A 15,855-nucleotide genomic window follows, 5' to 3' on the forward strand; every position below is an offset into this window, starting at 1 on the left:
TCCCAGTGAAATTCCCAGCAAGCTGTTTCTGAACCTAGGATCCAGATGCACCTCAAGAAGGCACACAACCGCAGCCCAGAACCTGTCAAAATACTCCAGAGACTTGCGTTTACAATTCGAAACTGCAAAACTCTAGAAGATGTGCATGACCACATGCTCCCTCTGTCTGCGGCCAGGCTCCTCCTCCGCTGCTCCTGGCTCCTCTCCTGGTTTCCTCCAATCTGCAGCCTCAGACAGGGATGGGGGTGTGTGCACGTATGGAAAGGCACGCAGAGGTGCATGGGATGGCTAGGGACTCTGCGTGTTTCCTGCGGGGGCTGAGGGCGGGCACTCCCCATGGCAGTCAAGGCAGAGCAGTCACTGCCTCTGCCCTCTAGAGTCTGGGGTGAGGGGGCTTCCTGGTGGGGCATGCATGAGCCCAGACCTCCTGAGGCAGGTAGGCAGATGGTGTTCCCCCAAGTCCACACATCCTGCTGGAAGCAAATCCCCTGAGCTCAGGGACGCAGCTCAGTTTGTGCCTCATGTGCAACACCCCCACCTCCACCTCGTCCCTCAAAACAACTGCCTGAGGAAAGCTCAAGGCTTCCAAGAAAACTACTATGTCCTGGCCAACACCTGAGGACAGCCCCAACCTCCCTTTCTCCGGTCATTTAATAGAAAGGACTTGCAATTGACAACATGCACCTCTTGCAACTCAGAGGGGCTCAGAGCCTGAGAGCCATTACCTCAAAATACAATCATCCAGCAGGACAGGTTCTCTCTCCCAGTCTCTGGGGGAAGACAGAATTCTTAGACCACTGCCACCGACACAGCTGGCCTAACTGCATTCACAAGGACTGACTCTACTTCTTACTTCACGGAGCCCCAAGCTGAACTCTTCCCTCCTTCCCCCTGTATTATGCCCAAATCACCTCTGTGCAGACCATAATGGAACGGCTCTTTCCTCTACCCTCAGGAGCTACCTAGTGAAATCTGACCCACTGCTACATCTGATGTCCAGCTGTACCCATCGGTGACATCACAGACGTGGACATCGTCTGATGTCCAGTTGTGCCCATCGGTGACATCACAGATGTGGACATCATCTGATGTCCAGCTGTACCCATTGGTGACATCACAGACTTGGACATCATCTGATGTCCAGCTGTACCCATCGGTGACATCACAGACTTGGACATCATATGATGTCCAGCTGTACCCATTGGTGACATCACAGACTTGGACATCATCTGATGTCCAGCTGTACCCATCGGTGACATCACAGACTTGGACATCATATGATGTCCAGCTGTACCCATCGGGACATCACAGACGTGGACATCATCTGATGTCCAGCTGTACCCATCGGTGACATCACAGATGTGGACATCGTCTGATGTCCAGTTGTGCCCATCGGTGACATCACAGATGTGGACATCGTCTGATGTCCAGTTGTACCCATCGGTGACATCACTGCAGTGGACGTTCAGGAGGAGAGTTAAGGAGACCACCTTCCTAAGCGCCATCCTCTGCACTCGGCCCCTCCAAGCACAGCTGCAGCCCGTGGAGCAGGCAGAGGAAAGAAAAACACGCCAGTCCCAGTCAGCCCTGGGTGGCCACCTGCCGCTGGCCAGCACTCCACACAGCACAACCGACTCCCCACCTCCGTGCCCAACTGTGGGAGGCCAGAAACCCAAGCGGCCCGCCGCAGAGGCCTCTGGGGAAGCGGGCCCCAGGCATTCTGGGCATTGCAGTCCAGCATCCTGCCCAGGAAGCCCTCGTCATGATGGCACTATAGTCCAGCGTTCTCCCCAGGCACCCTCACCATAATGGCCCCTGGAGCATTCTGGGTATTGCAGTCCAGCATCCTGCCCACACAACCCTCACCATGATGCCCCCCAGTCCTGGAAGCCGAGGACCCGGAGCATTCTGGGTAGTGTAGTCCAGAGGTCTGCCCACACAGCCCTCAACATGGTGTCCCCGCCTCCTGGAAGCCGAAGGCCCCAAGCATTCTGGGTAGTGTAGTCCAGAGGTCTGCCCACGCAACCCTCACCATGATGGCCCCTGGAGCATTCTGGGTATTGCAGTCCAGCATCCTGCCCACGCAATCCTCACCGTGACGCCCCCCACTCCTGGAAGCCGAGGGCCCCGAGCATTCTGGGTGTAGTCCAGAGGTAGGCCCACGCAACCCTCACCATGATGGCCCCCATCCTGGAAGCCGAGGGTCATTAGCATTCTGGCTAGTGTAGTCCAGAGGTCGGCCCACACAACCCTCACCGTGATTGCCCCACGTTCTGGAAGCCAAGGACCCTGAGCACTGTGGGTAGTGTAGTCAGGAGGTCTTCCCACTCAACCCTTATGGTGATTCCCCCCCTTCCCGGAAGTCGAGGGCCCCAAGCATTCTGGGTAGTGTAGTCCAGAGGTCTGCTCATGCAACCATTAGGGTGTTGGCCCTCCCCGGAAGCTGAGGGCCATTTGCATTCTGGGTAGTGTAGTCCAGAGGTCTGTCCACGCAGCTCTCACCAAGATGGGCCCCCTCCCCCGCCAAGCAGCAGGCCCCCAGGGATTCTGGGTAGTGTGCTTTGGCGCTCTGTGGAGTCACTACAGATACCCTGGGCAGCTGCAGGCGGGAGGATTCTGGATATTGTAGTCAAGGGTTCTCCTATTCAGCCCCCACTACAGAGGATCTGTCGACCCCTCAGCTGTGTCCATAACAATCCTCCTGGCCCCTCCTGGCTACACTAAGGGGAGCTGCACCCCACGAATGGGACACCAGGTGGGACCTACTGGGAGTTCCGTAAAAATTGGTCACACAGGTGGGCCCTCAGGTGCTGGGCAGGGGGCAGGAGCCATGCTGTCTCGAGGGGCCTGTGATGAGGGGGGATGACCCCTGGCCTTGCCATACTAGCCCAAGGTCATCATGCATTCCAGGATGGCTGCTACCAGGCAGGACAGAAGCTGCAGGCCAAGAATGTTGCCATCCCAGTGACACCTGTGTTCCCTGGAGATAAGGGGGACAGGCCTGGACCCTCAGGGCTCCTGCCCCCTCGTCTTCCTGGGAGCTAAGCTCTGAGGGGACCAACAACCCAGGCATATAGAGGGGAACCTGGGGTCTGGGAGATCAAGGCCACTGGCCTTAAAACAGAAGAGGGGACAGACTCAGAGGAGGAGCCCCGTGGAAGATGCATTTCCTTTTAAGACCCCAGGTTGGTGGTCACTGGCTCCAGCAGACCCTTTGCTGTGTGGGTCTCATGAAGGCAAATGGACCCTGCCACAGCGGTCACAGGACTGTGTGACACGGTCTGGACGAATGACCGTGGAGGAGCTGGTGACTTTGGGTTCCTGCCCGTTGCCACATGTGGGCATCCCACCTCGGGTGCTGCACAAGCCCCTGTGCAGAGGGCCATGGGGACCCTCCCCTCACTGCTGACGGGGCCTCACTGCTTCTGAATCTCAGTTTTGATGTGAAGTCAGGGTTGATGTCTGGGGTCACTCCCCACTAGACCAAAGGGCCCTGAACACCCAGTGCCCACCCTAGGGGCTGCCCTCTACCTGATGATCTTGTGCTGCTTAGCCCCAGGCCCCTTGGCCAGATGGACTCAGGTGGCTCAGAATTCAGCTCTGCAGCAGGTGGGGACCCTCAGTAGTGTAGCAGGACTGAGCAGGGAAAGGGAGGGAGGGGTACAGGGGCTGTGAGCAGGGAGAGGGAAGGAGGGGTACAGGGGGTGTGAGCAGGGAGAGGGAGGGAGGGGTACAGGGGGTGTGAGCAGGGAGAGGGAGGGAGGGGTACAGGGGGTGTGAGCAGGGAGAGGGAGGGAGGGGTACAGGGGGTGTGAGCAGGGAGAGGGAGGGAGGGGTACAGGGGGTGTGAGCAGGGAGAGGGAGGGAGGGGTACAGAGGGGTGTGAGCAGGGAGAGGGAGGGAGGGGTACAGGGGGTGTGAGCAGGGAGAGGGAGGGAGGGGTACAGGGGCTGTGAGCAGGGAGAGGGAGGGAGGGGTACAGGGGCTGTGAGCAGGGAGAGGGAGGGAGGGGTACAGGTGGTGTGAGCAGGGACAGGGAGGGAGGGGTACAGGGGGTGTGAGCAGGGACAGGGAGGGAGGGGTACAGGGGCTGTGAGCAGGGAGAGGGAGGGAGGGGTACAGGGGGTGTGAGCAGGGAGAGGGAGGGAGGGGTACAGGGGGTGTGAGCAGGGACAGGGAGGGAGGGGTACAGGGGGCTGTGAGCAGGGAGAGGGAGGGAGGGGTACAGGGTGGTGTTAGCAGGGAGAGGGAGGGAGGGGCACAGCGGCCTGTGAGCAGGGATGGGTGGGTGGGTGCCCTGATTCCTTCTACACGCAGATGACCTTCCACTGGGCACCCCCACACCACAGCTGCCATGGTCACCCCAGGTCCACAGGATGTAGGGTTCCAAGTCACTCCATATGAGAGCCCCCTCTTTCCCACAGAAGCTCTCCTGGGACTGTGGGGTCATGCCTTTGGGGCAGGGTCTCCCAGAGACTCTCTTCTGGTTAGGGAGGTCCTTGCTGCCCAGGGCATGAGTTCTGTGGCCCGCTAATATCAGTGTCCACATCCACTGCCGGCCCTGGGAATGCAAAAGGCCCTCTGCCACCTGATAGTCAGGGATGCGGAGAGGGAGGTGACCTGGAGGGTCTTGGGGCCCAAGGAGTCAGCAGGGTGCTGAGAAGAGGGGCAGATGGAGAAGGCACAGAGGGGACAGGGAGACAAACTGGAGTGATGAGGACCCAAGCTTAGGGCCTGGGGGCCTGGGTGGGGAGATGCAGGAAGGAGCTTCCCAGGACCCTGCAGAGGACGGCCTGCCCTTCAGGACCCCAACCCCAGAGATGTGGACCAGAGGCAGGAGGTGCTCTGAGCCCCGAGGGTGTAGGGCTGACGGTGGCCAGCAGGGGGCGCAGAGAGTCTTCTGAGCATCAGCGCCGCTGTCTGCCTTGAGGCAGGGACTGGGTCCATCCCATGATCACACACAGGGCAGGTGGGCAGGGCTGTCCTGGTCCTGTCGGCGCTGGACACACCAGGCAGGTGAGCCGGGCAGTCTGATGAACAGGTGCTCATGGAAGGTGACCTTGACACAGACTCAGGGCTGTGACGGGGGCAGCGGCAGGACCCAGAGTCACTCAGGAGAGGCTCAGGTGGAGGCTGAGGCCGCAGCCTGGGGAAGAAGTCAGCCAGTCACTCGTGGGAGAGGAAAGTGCTCCTGCGGGACCCTGAGGCCCAGCCAGGGCTCATGAGGGACATGGAGTGCTGGGCGCAGGAGGAGGGAGGCTCAGGCCCTGGGCAGCGGGATTTGGTGATGGAGGAGCACTGAGCCTCTCAGGGAGACTTCTGTCCCCAGGCAGACCCACAGCCTGAGCCCCACCTTGCCCCTGTGCCTCTCCCAGGAAGCAGCCTAAGGCGAGGTGACCTGAGGCTCTGGCAGACCCAGGGTGCTTTCCTGTCACAGGGTCCCTGGGTGACAACCCCCATCAGGAAGGAGTTGGGACAGGGGGTGCTCAGCTGAGCCCCAGAGGAGGCCACTCCTAGACAGGAGACATGGTGGAGCAGTGCCACCACTCACAGACCCAAAGAGAGGAGGGCAGGGTCTCATGCTCTGGGACAGAGGGAGCCAGCTGACCCACCAGGGGACAGGGGGCATGACCCCGGGGCCTAGGCCTGTGTCGGGGTCCAGCGAGTCACTCCAGCAGGTCTCCCACAGGGAGTACCGCCTGGTGGGCTCACCACAAGCACACAGGCCATTGCAGCTCCCAAGGAGCCTCAGGCCCACCACAGCTTCAATGGACAGCCAAGTGGGACATGGGGCCACCAGGCCGGGTCCAGCAAACTATCTCCAGCTGTCCCACAGGGAGGAAGGAGTGTCACCAGGAGGGTGAGAACTGGACACTGTCCATCTGACTGAGCCCTGTTCTGGTGGAGGAGCCCACCCCATGCCAGCAGGGTGGCAACAGGACATCAGAGGAGTCACTGCAGGAGTCACTATTCAGCCCACTGGGGTAGGATATGAGGAGGCATCCCAGGTGGGGAGGAGGAAGCTAAGTGATTGACGGGGAGGAGGAAGGCAGGGGAGCAGGGGCGAGTGGGCCAGCCTATGTGGGATGTCTGATAGACTTCCAAGCAGGGTGCTGGGCACGGACTCCCGTTTGGGAGCCCGTGTGTGCTCATCTACAAACGGGGGAGTCATGGGCAGGTTGGAGGGTGTAAGTCATGAGACAGATGAGATCATCCGCCCCAGGTGCAGAAGGAAGCTGCCCGGGACTCCAGGCAGGGCCTGGGAAGGGGCCAGCGTTTGGCAGGTGGAGGACGAGCACAGGTGGACGGCCGGACCACCAGGGAGCAGGGAAGGGTGAGTGCCTGGCGTCCTGTTGTGGGGTCACAGGGGCATGACAAACGGTTTGGTGCCAGGGCCCCTGGAATGTGGGAGCAAAGGGCATGTGGGGCTCTGCGCCCTCACAGTGTGTCTCAGGGAGAGCTAGGTGCTGCTGCATGGAGGCCCACCATCCTGCCTGCCCAGCCAAGGGACTGCCTGCCACCCTTGGTTTCTCTCTCCAGCCCACTGTACCTTCCCACCAAGCCAAGGCAGCATTGTTTCCTGATGCTCAAGATGTCGTGAGGTCTGACGCCGTCCGGCTGCTGTCTGTCCTCGGCTTGAGCATAGAGAGGAGAGCCATTGGGATGGATCAGGGGCCACCTCAGCCATCTTGACCTCAGTGTCCCACATGGCTCCCTAAATATGTCCCCTTAGCTTGGAAGAGTTGTACGTCATTGGTGGTCCTGGGAGGTGTCTGCTTCTACAAGAGCCCCACAGAGTAGGTGTGTGTCCTGCCCACTGTGGCCAGAGAGTGAGTGGACGCACCCATGCTGGGGCTGGCTCCAGTAGCCAGTGCAGGCTGCCCAGCAGGGGGGCCTGACCTGTCTTCAAACCCTGAGGGCCAATCAGAAGGACCAGAGGACCCCTCCCAATCTGGTGAGAGCCAGGGCTACACACTGACCTCCCCTTGAGCAGGAACCTTTGGAGTGAGGGGGCGCCCCCTGGCTGCAGCCAGTGCTCTCAAGAGCCCCAGCACCTTTCATGGAGTGGAGGAGCTCCAGGTCCAGCTCTCCATCCATTTTCCTTTAGACCCCCTCCACCCAGGCGGTGGCCTCTCCTGGGCTGTGGGAGCAGGAACCAGCCCCCAGCACCCACCTTGGTGGTCTCCCAGACAGGCGCCTGCAGTCCAGGGCCCTAAGGAACTCTGGGACCAGGGTTGGGGTGAGGATGCTGCCGAGCGCTGGCTTGGAACCCAGGAGGAGGAGGTTCCCAGGGGATTCCTTCACCCACAAGGCCGGTTCTAGCCCATGGGGAGGGGACCGTGGAGTCTGGGGTCTTTGGGTACCGGGGCTGGAGCCTGGGTTGTGGAGGAGCTGGGCTCACTTAGCGGCATGGAGACGTGGGTGCGGGGACTCCACCTCCACCAAGCCAGCACCTCTCCTTACGGGGGCAGGGGACGACATGCCTGTGCCAAGCCCTGCTCCACAACGGGAGGAACCCTTGGCTGGGGGAGTGGCGCCCAGACCATCTCAGAGGGCAGAGGAAGACGCGGGGAGGGGGCGCTGGTGCCTGTGAACGTTTGGGTGACAAGGCCAGGTGTGCGAGGCCGGGTCGGGTCAGCAGGTGAAACTCGGGGGTCAGAAGTCTTTTCTTTACAGGATGCCTGTGAGTAGAACCCTGCCCAGCGCCCCGCGTGCGTTCCAGGGCTCCCTGTGCGGTGCCTCCCCTTTGCCCCCTCTGCGCCTATCCAGCGCCCCGTGTCCCTATGCATTACTCCCCGTGCCTCCCCTGTGCCTGCCCAGCGCCCCGTGTGCCTGCCCAGGGCTCCCCAAGCCTCCCCTTCACCCCCTCTGCGCCTATCCAGTGCCCCGTGTCCCTGTGCAGGACTCCCTGTGCCTCCCCTGTGCCTGCCCAGGGCTCCCCGTGTCTCCCCTGCGTCCCTCTGCGCCTGCCCAGCGCCCCGTGTGCCTGCCCAGGGCTCCCTGTGAGCCTGCCTGGGTGAGCCCCGTGGACCCCCAGTTGCAAGCGGGCGCTCTTCTGCTGTAGGAGAGGATCACAGTGTTCCACTGCCCAGGGCATCGCCTGTGCGAGGGGAGAACCCAGGAAGGCTGGGGAGCCGAATGGTCGGCCCTAAGGGGAAGGCTCAGCGATGCCTGGAGGGGCGCTGGCTGTGACCTCGGGGGTCTCTACGGAAGCGAGGTCCCAGGGGCTGCTGTTTCTCCCACTCTAATGCAGAATGCACTGGCGACTCCTGCAACTGCTACCTTGGCTCTGCAGGACAGAGCAGGTGACACGCCACCGCCTGGGGCCCTGTTGATTTGACGAAGCACAGAGGGAGGGACCAGGGAGGGGAGGGCGAAAGGGAGTTGCCGCCCCCACCTGGTGGAGCCTTCAGCCTTCTGGCTGAGGCAAGAGGGCGGTGGAGTCCCAAGAGCTGAGCGAGCAGGTGAGGACCAGGGCTGAGGAGCACGTGAGCCGACCCAGTATGCGAGCCCTGGGCTGCTGGGCCTCCTGGTGCTGTCCAGGAAGGGCCCTGTGAACTGAGTCCCATGGAGCGCAGGGGTCTCACAGCAACCCAATTAACAGGAGCATTGAGAAGTGAGCCCTTCTGGGGCAGAGGTCTCTTGGGCGGAGAGGCCAGGGTGTGTGCTTGGGAGCCAGCCACCTGCAGATCGCAGCCACCCCAGCCTCTGAGCCAAGCCCACCTGGACAGTGGCTCAGCTTAGCAGCCCCTGCTTCCCAGGTTGTAGCTGGGGGGCCTGGAAGGTGGGGGAGTGGTGGGCACACTGTGTCACCAGAGGGAAAGGGGGACTCCTGGAACCTTGCCAGGGGGTGCCTCTTCAAGTGACAGGGCACCTGAACGTTCTGTCGACCTCTCGGGTCATGCAGAGTGACATGGGGCACAGAGAAGCCAGGAGGGGTGTGGGCTCAGCTGGGTCCCTCTCTGCATCCCCATGCCTGCCTGGGTGAGGCTTCATGAGCAGAAGAGGGCTGTCCTTGAGACCACAGGATGTTACACACCAGGGAGCGCCCAGCCGGCAGGGTCCAGCAACCATCACCTGATGACCAGGAGAATGGGACAGGGAACAGGGCACTCACAGCCCTGTCCTCCTCCCAGGCCATGGCGTCCCCCAGGATTGAGGCTGTCATCCAGGAGAGGCACAGTATGGGGGAGTGTCCGATGTGGGAAGAGAAGACCAGGCAGCTGGTGTTTGTGGACATCAACACCAGGACTGTGTGCTGGTGGAACCCACTCTCTGGAGAGGTGCAGACCGCGGGCCTAAGTGGACCTGGGGCCTGCAGATGGTGGAACAAAGGAAGTGGGCCTGGGGGGCTGCAGAGGGTGGGACAAAGGAAGTGGGCCTGGGGGGCTGCAGAGGGTGGGACAATGAAAGTGGGTCTGGGAGGTGGAGACTTTGGGCCAGAGGAAGTGGGCCTGGGGCCTGAGAACATGGGCCTGAGGAGGTATGGGTCCCCTGGAGATCCAGGTGCTCCTGGGAAGGGAGCTGTGAGATCATCCTATGTGCCCAGGGCCCCGTGTCCCCTGAAGTCCTGAGGCTCGTTTAGCTATGAAGCTGTCCTGCCTGCTTGTGGACCCATGTCCCTGAGGTCCTAGGGCTCATTGGTACCTTTGCCACCGGTGTCCAGCATCACTCGTGGCCTGAGGGTTTCAGGGGCCCAGCCGGGGCATCTGCTTGTTCAGCACCTGTCCCCCTGCTCCGGAGCCCCTGAAGTGTGGGCTGTCACACCCTGGGCACAGGACAGACCGTGGGGTGGGAAGTCCTGGTGTATAGCTATAGTTGGAAGGACCAAAGCCGGGCTTGCTGTCATCCAGGTTAAATCCTGGCAACACTGACATCCTCCTGGCTGCTGTGTGAAGCCCGCACCTGGCTCTGACACCGGGTTATGCCACACATGCACCTGTCCTGCCACACACACACCTGTCCTGACTCAGGAGCTAGGGTGGGGGTGACTGTGCATTTTCCAGGCTCATGTGTGTGCATGGACCCACACACCTGGGAGGTACCTGTGTGTCTGTGGGGCTTGCACACCTGTGTGGACTGCTGACCTCTGTGGATTCACACACCTGGGAGGTACCTGTGTGTCTGTGGGGCTTGCATACCTGTGTGGACTGCTGACACCTGGGGATTCACACAACTGGGAGGTACCTATGTGTCTGTGGGGCTTGCACACCTGTGTAGACTGCTGACCCCTGTGGATTCACACACCTGGGAGGTACCTGTGTGTCTGAGAGGTTTGCACACCTGTGTGGCTGACGACCCCCGTGGGCCTTCTGAGGAGCAGAAGCAGCACTCTGGGAGCATCCCCCACTCACCCTCCCCCTCCCCAAGGGCAGGTGCCACTGTCCCCTTTGCAGATCAGGGCTGGCCCCAAGTCTGTGTCTGGCCTCAGGCACCCTCCTGTGGAGCCTGCCCCAGGCCCAGCGGTCCTACCCAAGGGCCCAGGGGCACCTGCAGCTCTCACACTGGCAGTGATGTGAGGAGAGGCCAGCGCTCTTCGCTCCTGCAGTCCTGGTGGCCCTGCAGGTAGGCTCAGCAGCCACCAGTCCCATCTGGAGGCCCTGTGGTGGCCATGTGGGGAGGGAGTGCAGAGAGGTGGTCCACGAAGGCCCAGCAGGACTGGTCCTGTGCTGAGACGTGCTCTGTGTCCTGACAGTGCCTCCCAGCGCAAGCCCCATGGGTGGGGTGGCACCGTCTCCTGAAGATGCAGCGCCGGGACACCCTGCTGTCCTCTGTCCTCCCAGGAGACCCTGTTGGCTGGGTGGCTCTGCACCGAGAGGGCATCTACGTGGTGGCCTCTGGTATCCGCCTTGGCCTCCTGGACTGGGAGATGGGGCAGGTGGAGTGGGCGGCCTGGCTGGACCTTGAGAAGCCCCACAACAGGTTCAACGATGGGAAGGTGGACGCCAATGGGAGGTTTGTGGCAGGTGAGCTGTTGAAAGGACTGGCTGTGGCCCCGTTAGCCAGAGGTGGCCCTGGCCACCTGGAGAGCCTCCCATTATGGCAGGTGCTGGCTGGGTGGGGACCTCAGGAGCCCTCCCCAGGCTGCTGGCAAGCGGCCCCTGAGGCCATGCAGGTGCTGGGCAGCCCACAGGTTCCCTCTTGCTCCAAAGCCCGTGGCTTCTAGGTCATTCTTCCTGGGTCCCTGCCCAGAGAGGACCCTGGGAGGGTTGAAGCCGCCAGGGTGGGGCAGCAGCCAGGGCCACTGGCCAGAGGCCATTCACGTGGGGCTGAGGGCCCTACACCTCTGTCTGAGCAGGCCTCTTCCCAGTGGAACATCTCTGGGGTCCCCCCTTCGCCCAGCACAGAGGCTCACTCACAGATGCTGCCTGAGGGCCATCCTGCCTGCTCACCCCTACTGAGGGTGACCACAGCTCTCTGCACAGCTGGTCTGTGTGGAGTGAGCAGGGCATGTTGGGGTGCTGACCACTGACCTTCCACTCTCTCCAGGCACCATGCCAGAGGCGTCCGCCCCAGGAGTGTGGGAGCCGGGGCAAGGCTCCCTGTACACACTCCATGCTGACCGCTCTGTGGTCAGACAGCTGAACCAGCTGGGCATCCCCAACGGGCTGGACTGGTCCCTGGATCATCGCACTCTCTACCACGTGGACAGCCTGGACTACTCTGTGTGGTCCTATGACTACGATGTGCAGACAGGAGGCCTGGGTAGGGGTCGCCGTTGCTAGCCCCCCACGCCTTCCCCAGGGAAAGGCCTCCGTGGCCAGCCCCCACACCTTCCCTGGGCGGGGCCTCCGTGGTCAGCCCCCACACCCTCTATGGGTGGGGCCACCATGGCCAGCCCCCTATGCCCTACCTGGGCGGGGCCTCCGTGGCCTGCCCGGCACACCCTCCCTCAGGTATGGGCCTCTGTGGCCAGCCCCCCACACCCTCCCTGGGGTAGGAGCCTCCATGGCCAGCTCCCCACATCCTCCCTGAAGTAGGGGCCTCCATGGCCAGCCCCATAAGCCCTCACTGTGCGGGACCAACCATGGCCAGCCCCCCACACCCTTCTCGGGGAGGGCCTTTGTGGCCAGCCCCCCACACCCTCCCGAGTCCCCTCCTGGGGTCCCAGATGCGCCACCTGGTCTGTAACTCCCTCCCGTTGTTGAGGCCACGCTATGTCACCCCCTGGTCTGGGCAGTGAGGGGCCACGCGCCTCTGTCTGTCCTGCCACAGCAAACCCACGACTGGTGTGCCACCTGGAGCCAGAGCAAGGCATGCCAGATGGGCTGTGCATGGACACCACGGGGACACTCTGGGTGGCCTGCATTGACAGAGGCAGAGTGATCCACATGGACCCCGAGACAGGTGTGTGCACAGGGCAGTCAGTCAAGGAGGGGCCATGGGGTGCTCTGTGCCATGGTGTTCAGGGTCCAGGAGTGGGAGAGCAGCACCACTTGCTTGTCCAGCTACAGGGGGACCTCTGCAGATGGCGAGAGTGCCAGGGTGGCCCCTCAGCACTTGGGCAGTGCAGGGAACACAGGGGCTGAGGTAGAAAATGACCACAAACCAGCGGTTGAAAACTACAAGACCTTGTCCTCTCCTACCCTGGAGGGAGAAGGCTGGACCAGGGTCACAGGCTGAGCTCCCTGCACAGGCTCCAGGGGGTTCCTCCTGCCTCTCCAGCTCCTGGACTCCAGGTGACCCTGGGGTGGTGGCCCCTCACTCCAGTCTCTGCCTCTGTCTCCACGGGGCTCCTCCTCTGTACCTATGTCCTCTCCTCTGTCTCTTGAGAGGACACAGCCATTGCATGAGGGCCACCTGACCCAGGAGGAGCCCATCTCAGGATCCTTCACTAACGACCTCTACAGAGACCCTGTTACCACACCAGGTCCCACTCACAGATTCTGGGGTGCAAATGTGGACAGGACCCACCTCTTACCATGGTGTCCAGTTCCCTCCATGGGCTCCAGAGAGGCTCCTCCTGCTTCTCCAGCTCCTGGACTCCAGGTGGCCCCTCACTCCAGTCTCTGCCTCTGTCTCCACGGGGCTCCTCCTCTGGGTCTGTGTCCCCTCCTCTGTCTCTTGGGAGGACATGGCCATTGCATGAGGGCCCCCTGACCCAGGAGGAGCCCATCTCAGGACACTTCACTAACGACCTCTGCAGAGACCCTGTTCCCACACCAAGTCCCACTCACAGGTTCTGGGGTGCAAATGTGGACAGGACCAACTTCTTACAATGGGTCCAGCTCCCTCCAGGAGACTGGCCTCTCCAGCTCCTGGGCTCCAGGTGGCCCTGCTGACCCCTGCAGTCCATGAGGCAGGGCAGACTTGGGGATCAAGTGCTGCAGGTGCCAGGGAGAACCAGTAGGCCCAGGGCCCCAATGGGGAGTGGGCACAGTCAGGCCACCTGGGGTCCTGCAACAGGCGGGTGGCTGGGCTTCAGGGACGTACCTGAGCTTTACTCACAGGGACACGGCTGTGCACCCTGGAGATGCCAGTGTCCAGGGTGACATCCTGCTGTTTCGGGGGGGCTGAATACTCTGACTTGTATGTGACCACTGCAGCGGACAGCTTGAGTCCAGAGCAGCTGTTGCGGGAGCTGCAGGCAGGACATGTCTTCAAGGTCAGTGGGGTCTCCCTGCCAGGGTCAGCTTGGCTCCCGGCCATGTCTGCTCGGCCAGGTGTAATACATCTTGACCTCGGGGACTGGAGCGGGCTTGGCAGCATCCATGGGGACATCTGTTCACTTGGAAAACAGCCCTCCCGAGGCCCCACATGCCCTGCTGTGCACAGAGACGTTTACAGGAGGTTTAGGAAGCTGGCGTGGCTGGGACTGCCGTGGCTGGTGCTGCTGGGAGACTCGGCCGTGCCCAGGGACTCACCTCCACCCTCTCCTCCCACAGGTCATGGGCCGGGGGTGAGGGGCCTCGCGTCCTGCCCCTTCACTAGCTGAGGGACCCCGCCGTCCAGCGCAGCTCAAGCCAGGCCTCCGTCCCTGGGGTCAGGCCAGGCTCGGTTCTGGCAGGGCACTCCCTGCCTGACCGCTGTTCACAGCTGATAATAAATGTGGCCACCTCAACGCCATCTCTGCAGCTGCTGCCCTGGGATGTGGTCCCCCCTAGGACTGCCCCATGCTATGCCCAGTGTCACCCAGCTTCAGCTTGTAATGCCCCTGTTCTAAAAGGTCTCCACAGGTCACCTGCATTACCCAGAACATGTGGCCAACACTTGTGTCTCTGAGGTTGGCCTCTCTGCCTCCACTTGGTGCTGGGTCTTTGAGAGCTGGAACCTGAGCATGGGCTATAGCTATGCTGGACGTGCACAAGTCCATCAGCCAGGGATCAAGCCAGACATCAGGTGCCTTCACAGCACTAGGCGCCCAGCATCTCTACTTCCAAACAGCCCATTTACCCCTGGAAGGCACCCGCACTCCAGCAGTGACCCAGTCCCCTGCCCAGCCTTGTAGCCTGCCCACTGCCTGTGTCTGAATGGCCTACTGTGGATAGGTCCTGCCCATGGAATCCACACTATGTGACCCTCTGTGTTGACTTCTCTCACTGAGCCCCAGGTCTCAAGGTCCGTCCCACTTGCAGCATGTGTTAGAACTGAAGTCCTTTTCAGGACTGAGTCATATTCCATCATGTGGATGGAGTCGTCCTGTTCCCCATTCCTCCTCAGTGGACAACTGGGTCATTTCTCCTTTCTGACCCTTGTGCATGGTGCTGCTGTGAATGTTCACACACAAGTTTTCATTCCAGCGGTTGTTTCTGGGTCTTCAGGGGCATACCTAGATTGGAGGTAATGTGGAATGGGAACTCCCTGCATAACCCAGAGAGGCCCCTGCGCACTGTCCCTGCACTGGGGCTCCACGCTGCCCTCCCACATTCACATGCTAAGAGTGATGCAGAACATTGAGTCCCTGACTCCAGAGGGCTCAGCACAGAGCTCCTGGAGGTCCCCACACAGGTGGCCTGCAGCTGCACACGGCTCTGCTTGCCAGCTGTCGGGAGTCTCTGTCCTAGGGTCCCCATGGACATGTGGCAGAGTGCAGCTTGTGCTGTTGACAGGAGCGGGCAGTGCTGTGACCAGGAAGGGCCGTCCTGGGGTTTGAGCCTCCATCCTGGGAGTGAGTCCTGTGTGGAGTTGGTCCTGGCCGAGTGGTCAGTCCTGGAGAGGGGCAGCTGGCCTGGGAAGAGGGAGAGACCTGGTCTTAGGTGCAGCCACTGATACAGGGTGCTGAGGGGCCAGTTGGGGACCTTAGGGAGGCCAGGCAGGGGCCCAGGAAGTGGGTGTCCTCCTGCTGACCACCACTGTCTGCTCAGGGGCTGGGAGTCCAGGAGGCAACTGTGTGGGAGACCAACTTTGCACGTGACTGAGTCACACTCCCTGGCTGGGTGCTGAGGTGCTCCGTCACAAAAATGTGGCAGAGCTCTTCCCACCTTCTTGGATTTGAGGGTCGGTGTCCGGGGCATGGTGTGTCTTGCTACAGCCCCATGGGTGGAGCTACGCTCACCTGTTCCTTTGTGATATAACCCCTTGCCCTGTTTAGGGTAAAATCTTCCATGGAAGTGCCTTGTGTGTGTCCCCTTCTCTTACTGAGCCCTTGGGTGTGGCCTACCCAGGTGTCAGTCTCCCTGCTGACAGTGGACATCATGAAGATAGACTCAGCCCCCTGAAACCTGACCCCTTGCCTCATTTGAAAAGCTTCTCCTCAATAAAAGGGGTCAGCACATGCTCTCTCTCTCTCTACCTGCGGACCCTTAAGGTCAGAGGAGCCGTCACAGTGACCCCAAAGAAAAAGGTATTTGTGTCTCTTGTGTGGTCATTTTGCACAGCTCAGGCAGCCCAGTTTACCTGGAGTGGCCCCTGAGC

At 61.4% G+C, this 15,855-nt stretch overlaps 1 protein-coding gene across 1 annotated transcript; it reads left to right on the forward strand.

The window, feature by feature from the left end:
• The first annotated feature begins 9,140 nt into the window (after positions 1-9,140).
• LOC143638367 (regucalcin-like) lies at positions 9,141-13,904 on the forward strand. Its single transcript, XM_077106186.1, has 6 exons — positions 9,141-9,339; positions 10,785-10,967; positions 11,491-11,706; positions 12,217-12,348; positions 13,548-13,606; positions 13,887-13,904. The coding sequence occupies exons 1-6, from the start codon at positions 9,141-9,143 to the stop codon at positions 13,902-13,904; spliced, it is 807 nt and encodes a 268-aa protein (XP_076962301.1).
• Positions 13,905-15,855: the final 1,951 nt, after the last annotated feature.

This window comes from Callospermophilus lateralis, chromosome 1 (genome assembly GCF_048772815.1).
Source record: "Callospermophilus lateralis isolate mCalLat2 chromosome 1, mCalLat2.hap1, whole genome shotgun sequence".
NCBI lineage: Eukaryota > Metazoa > Chordata > Mammalia > Rodentia > Sciuridae > Callospermophilus > Callospermophilus lateralis.

What these genes read in the sequence shown, in the direction of transcription:
- LOC143638367 (XM_077106186.1), top strand. Translation starts at nt 9,141, where the DNA reads ATGGCGTCCCCCAGGATTGAGGCTGTCATCCAGGAGAGGCACAGTATG. An exon ending in CAGATGGTGGAACAAAGGAA is followed by an intron (nt 9,340 to 10,784) that starts GTGGGCCTGGGG and finishes CTGTCCTCCCAG; the next exon opens with GAGACCCTGTTGGCTGGGTG. An exon ending in TGTGCAGACAGGAGGCCTGG is followed by an intron (nt 11,707 to 12,216) that starts GTAGGGGTCGCC and finishes GTCCTGCCACAG; the next exon opens with CAAACCCACGACTGGTGTGC.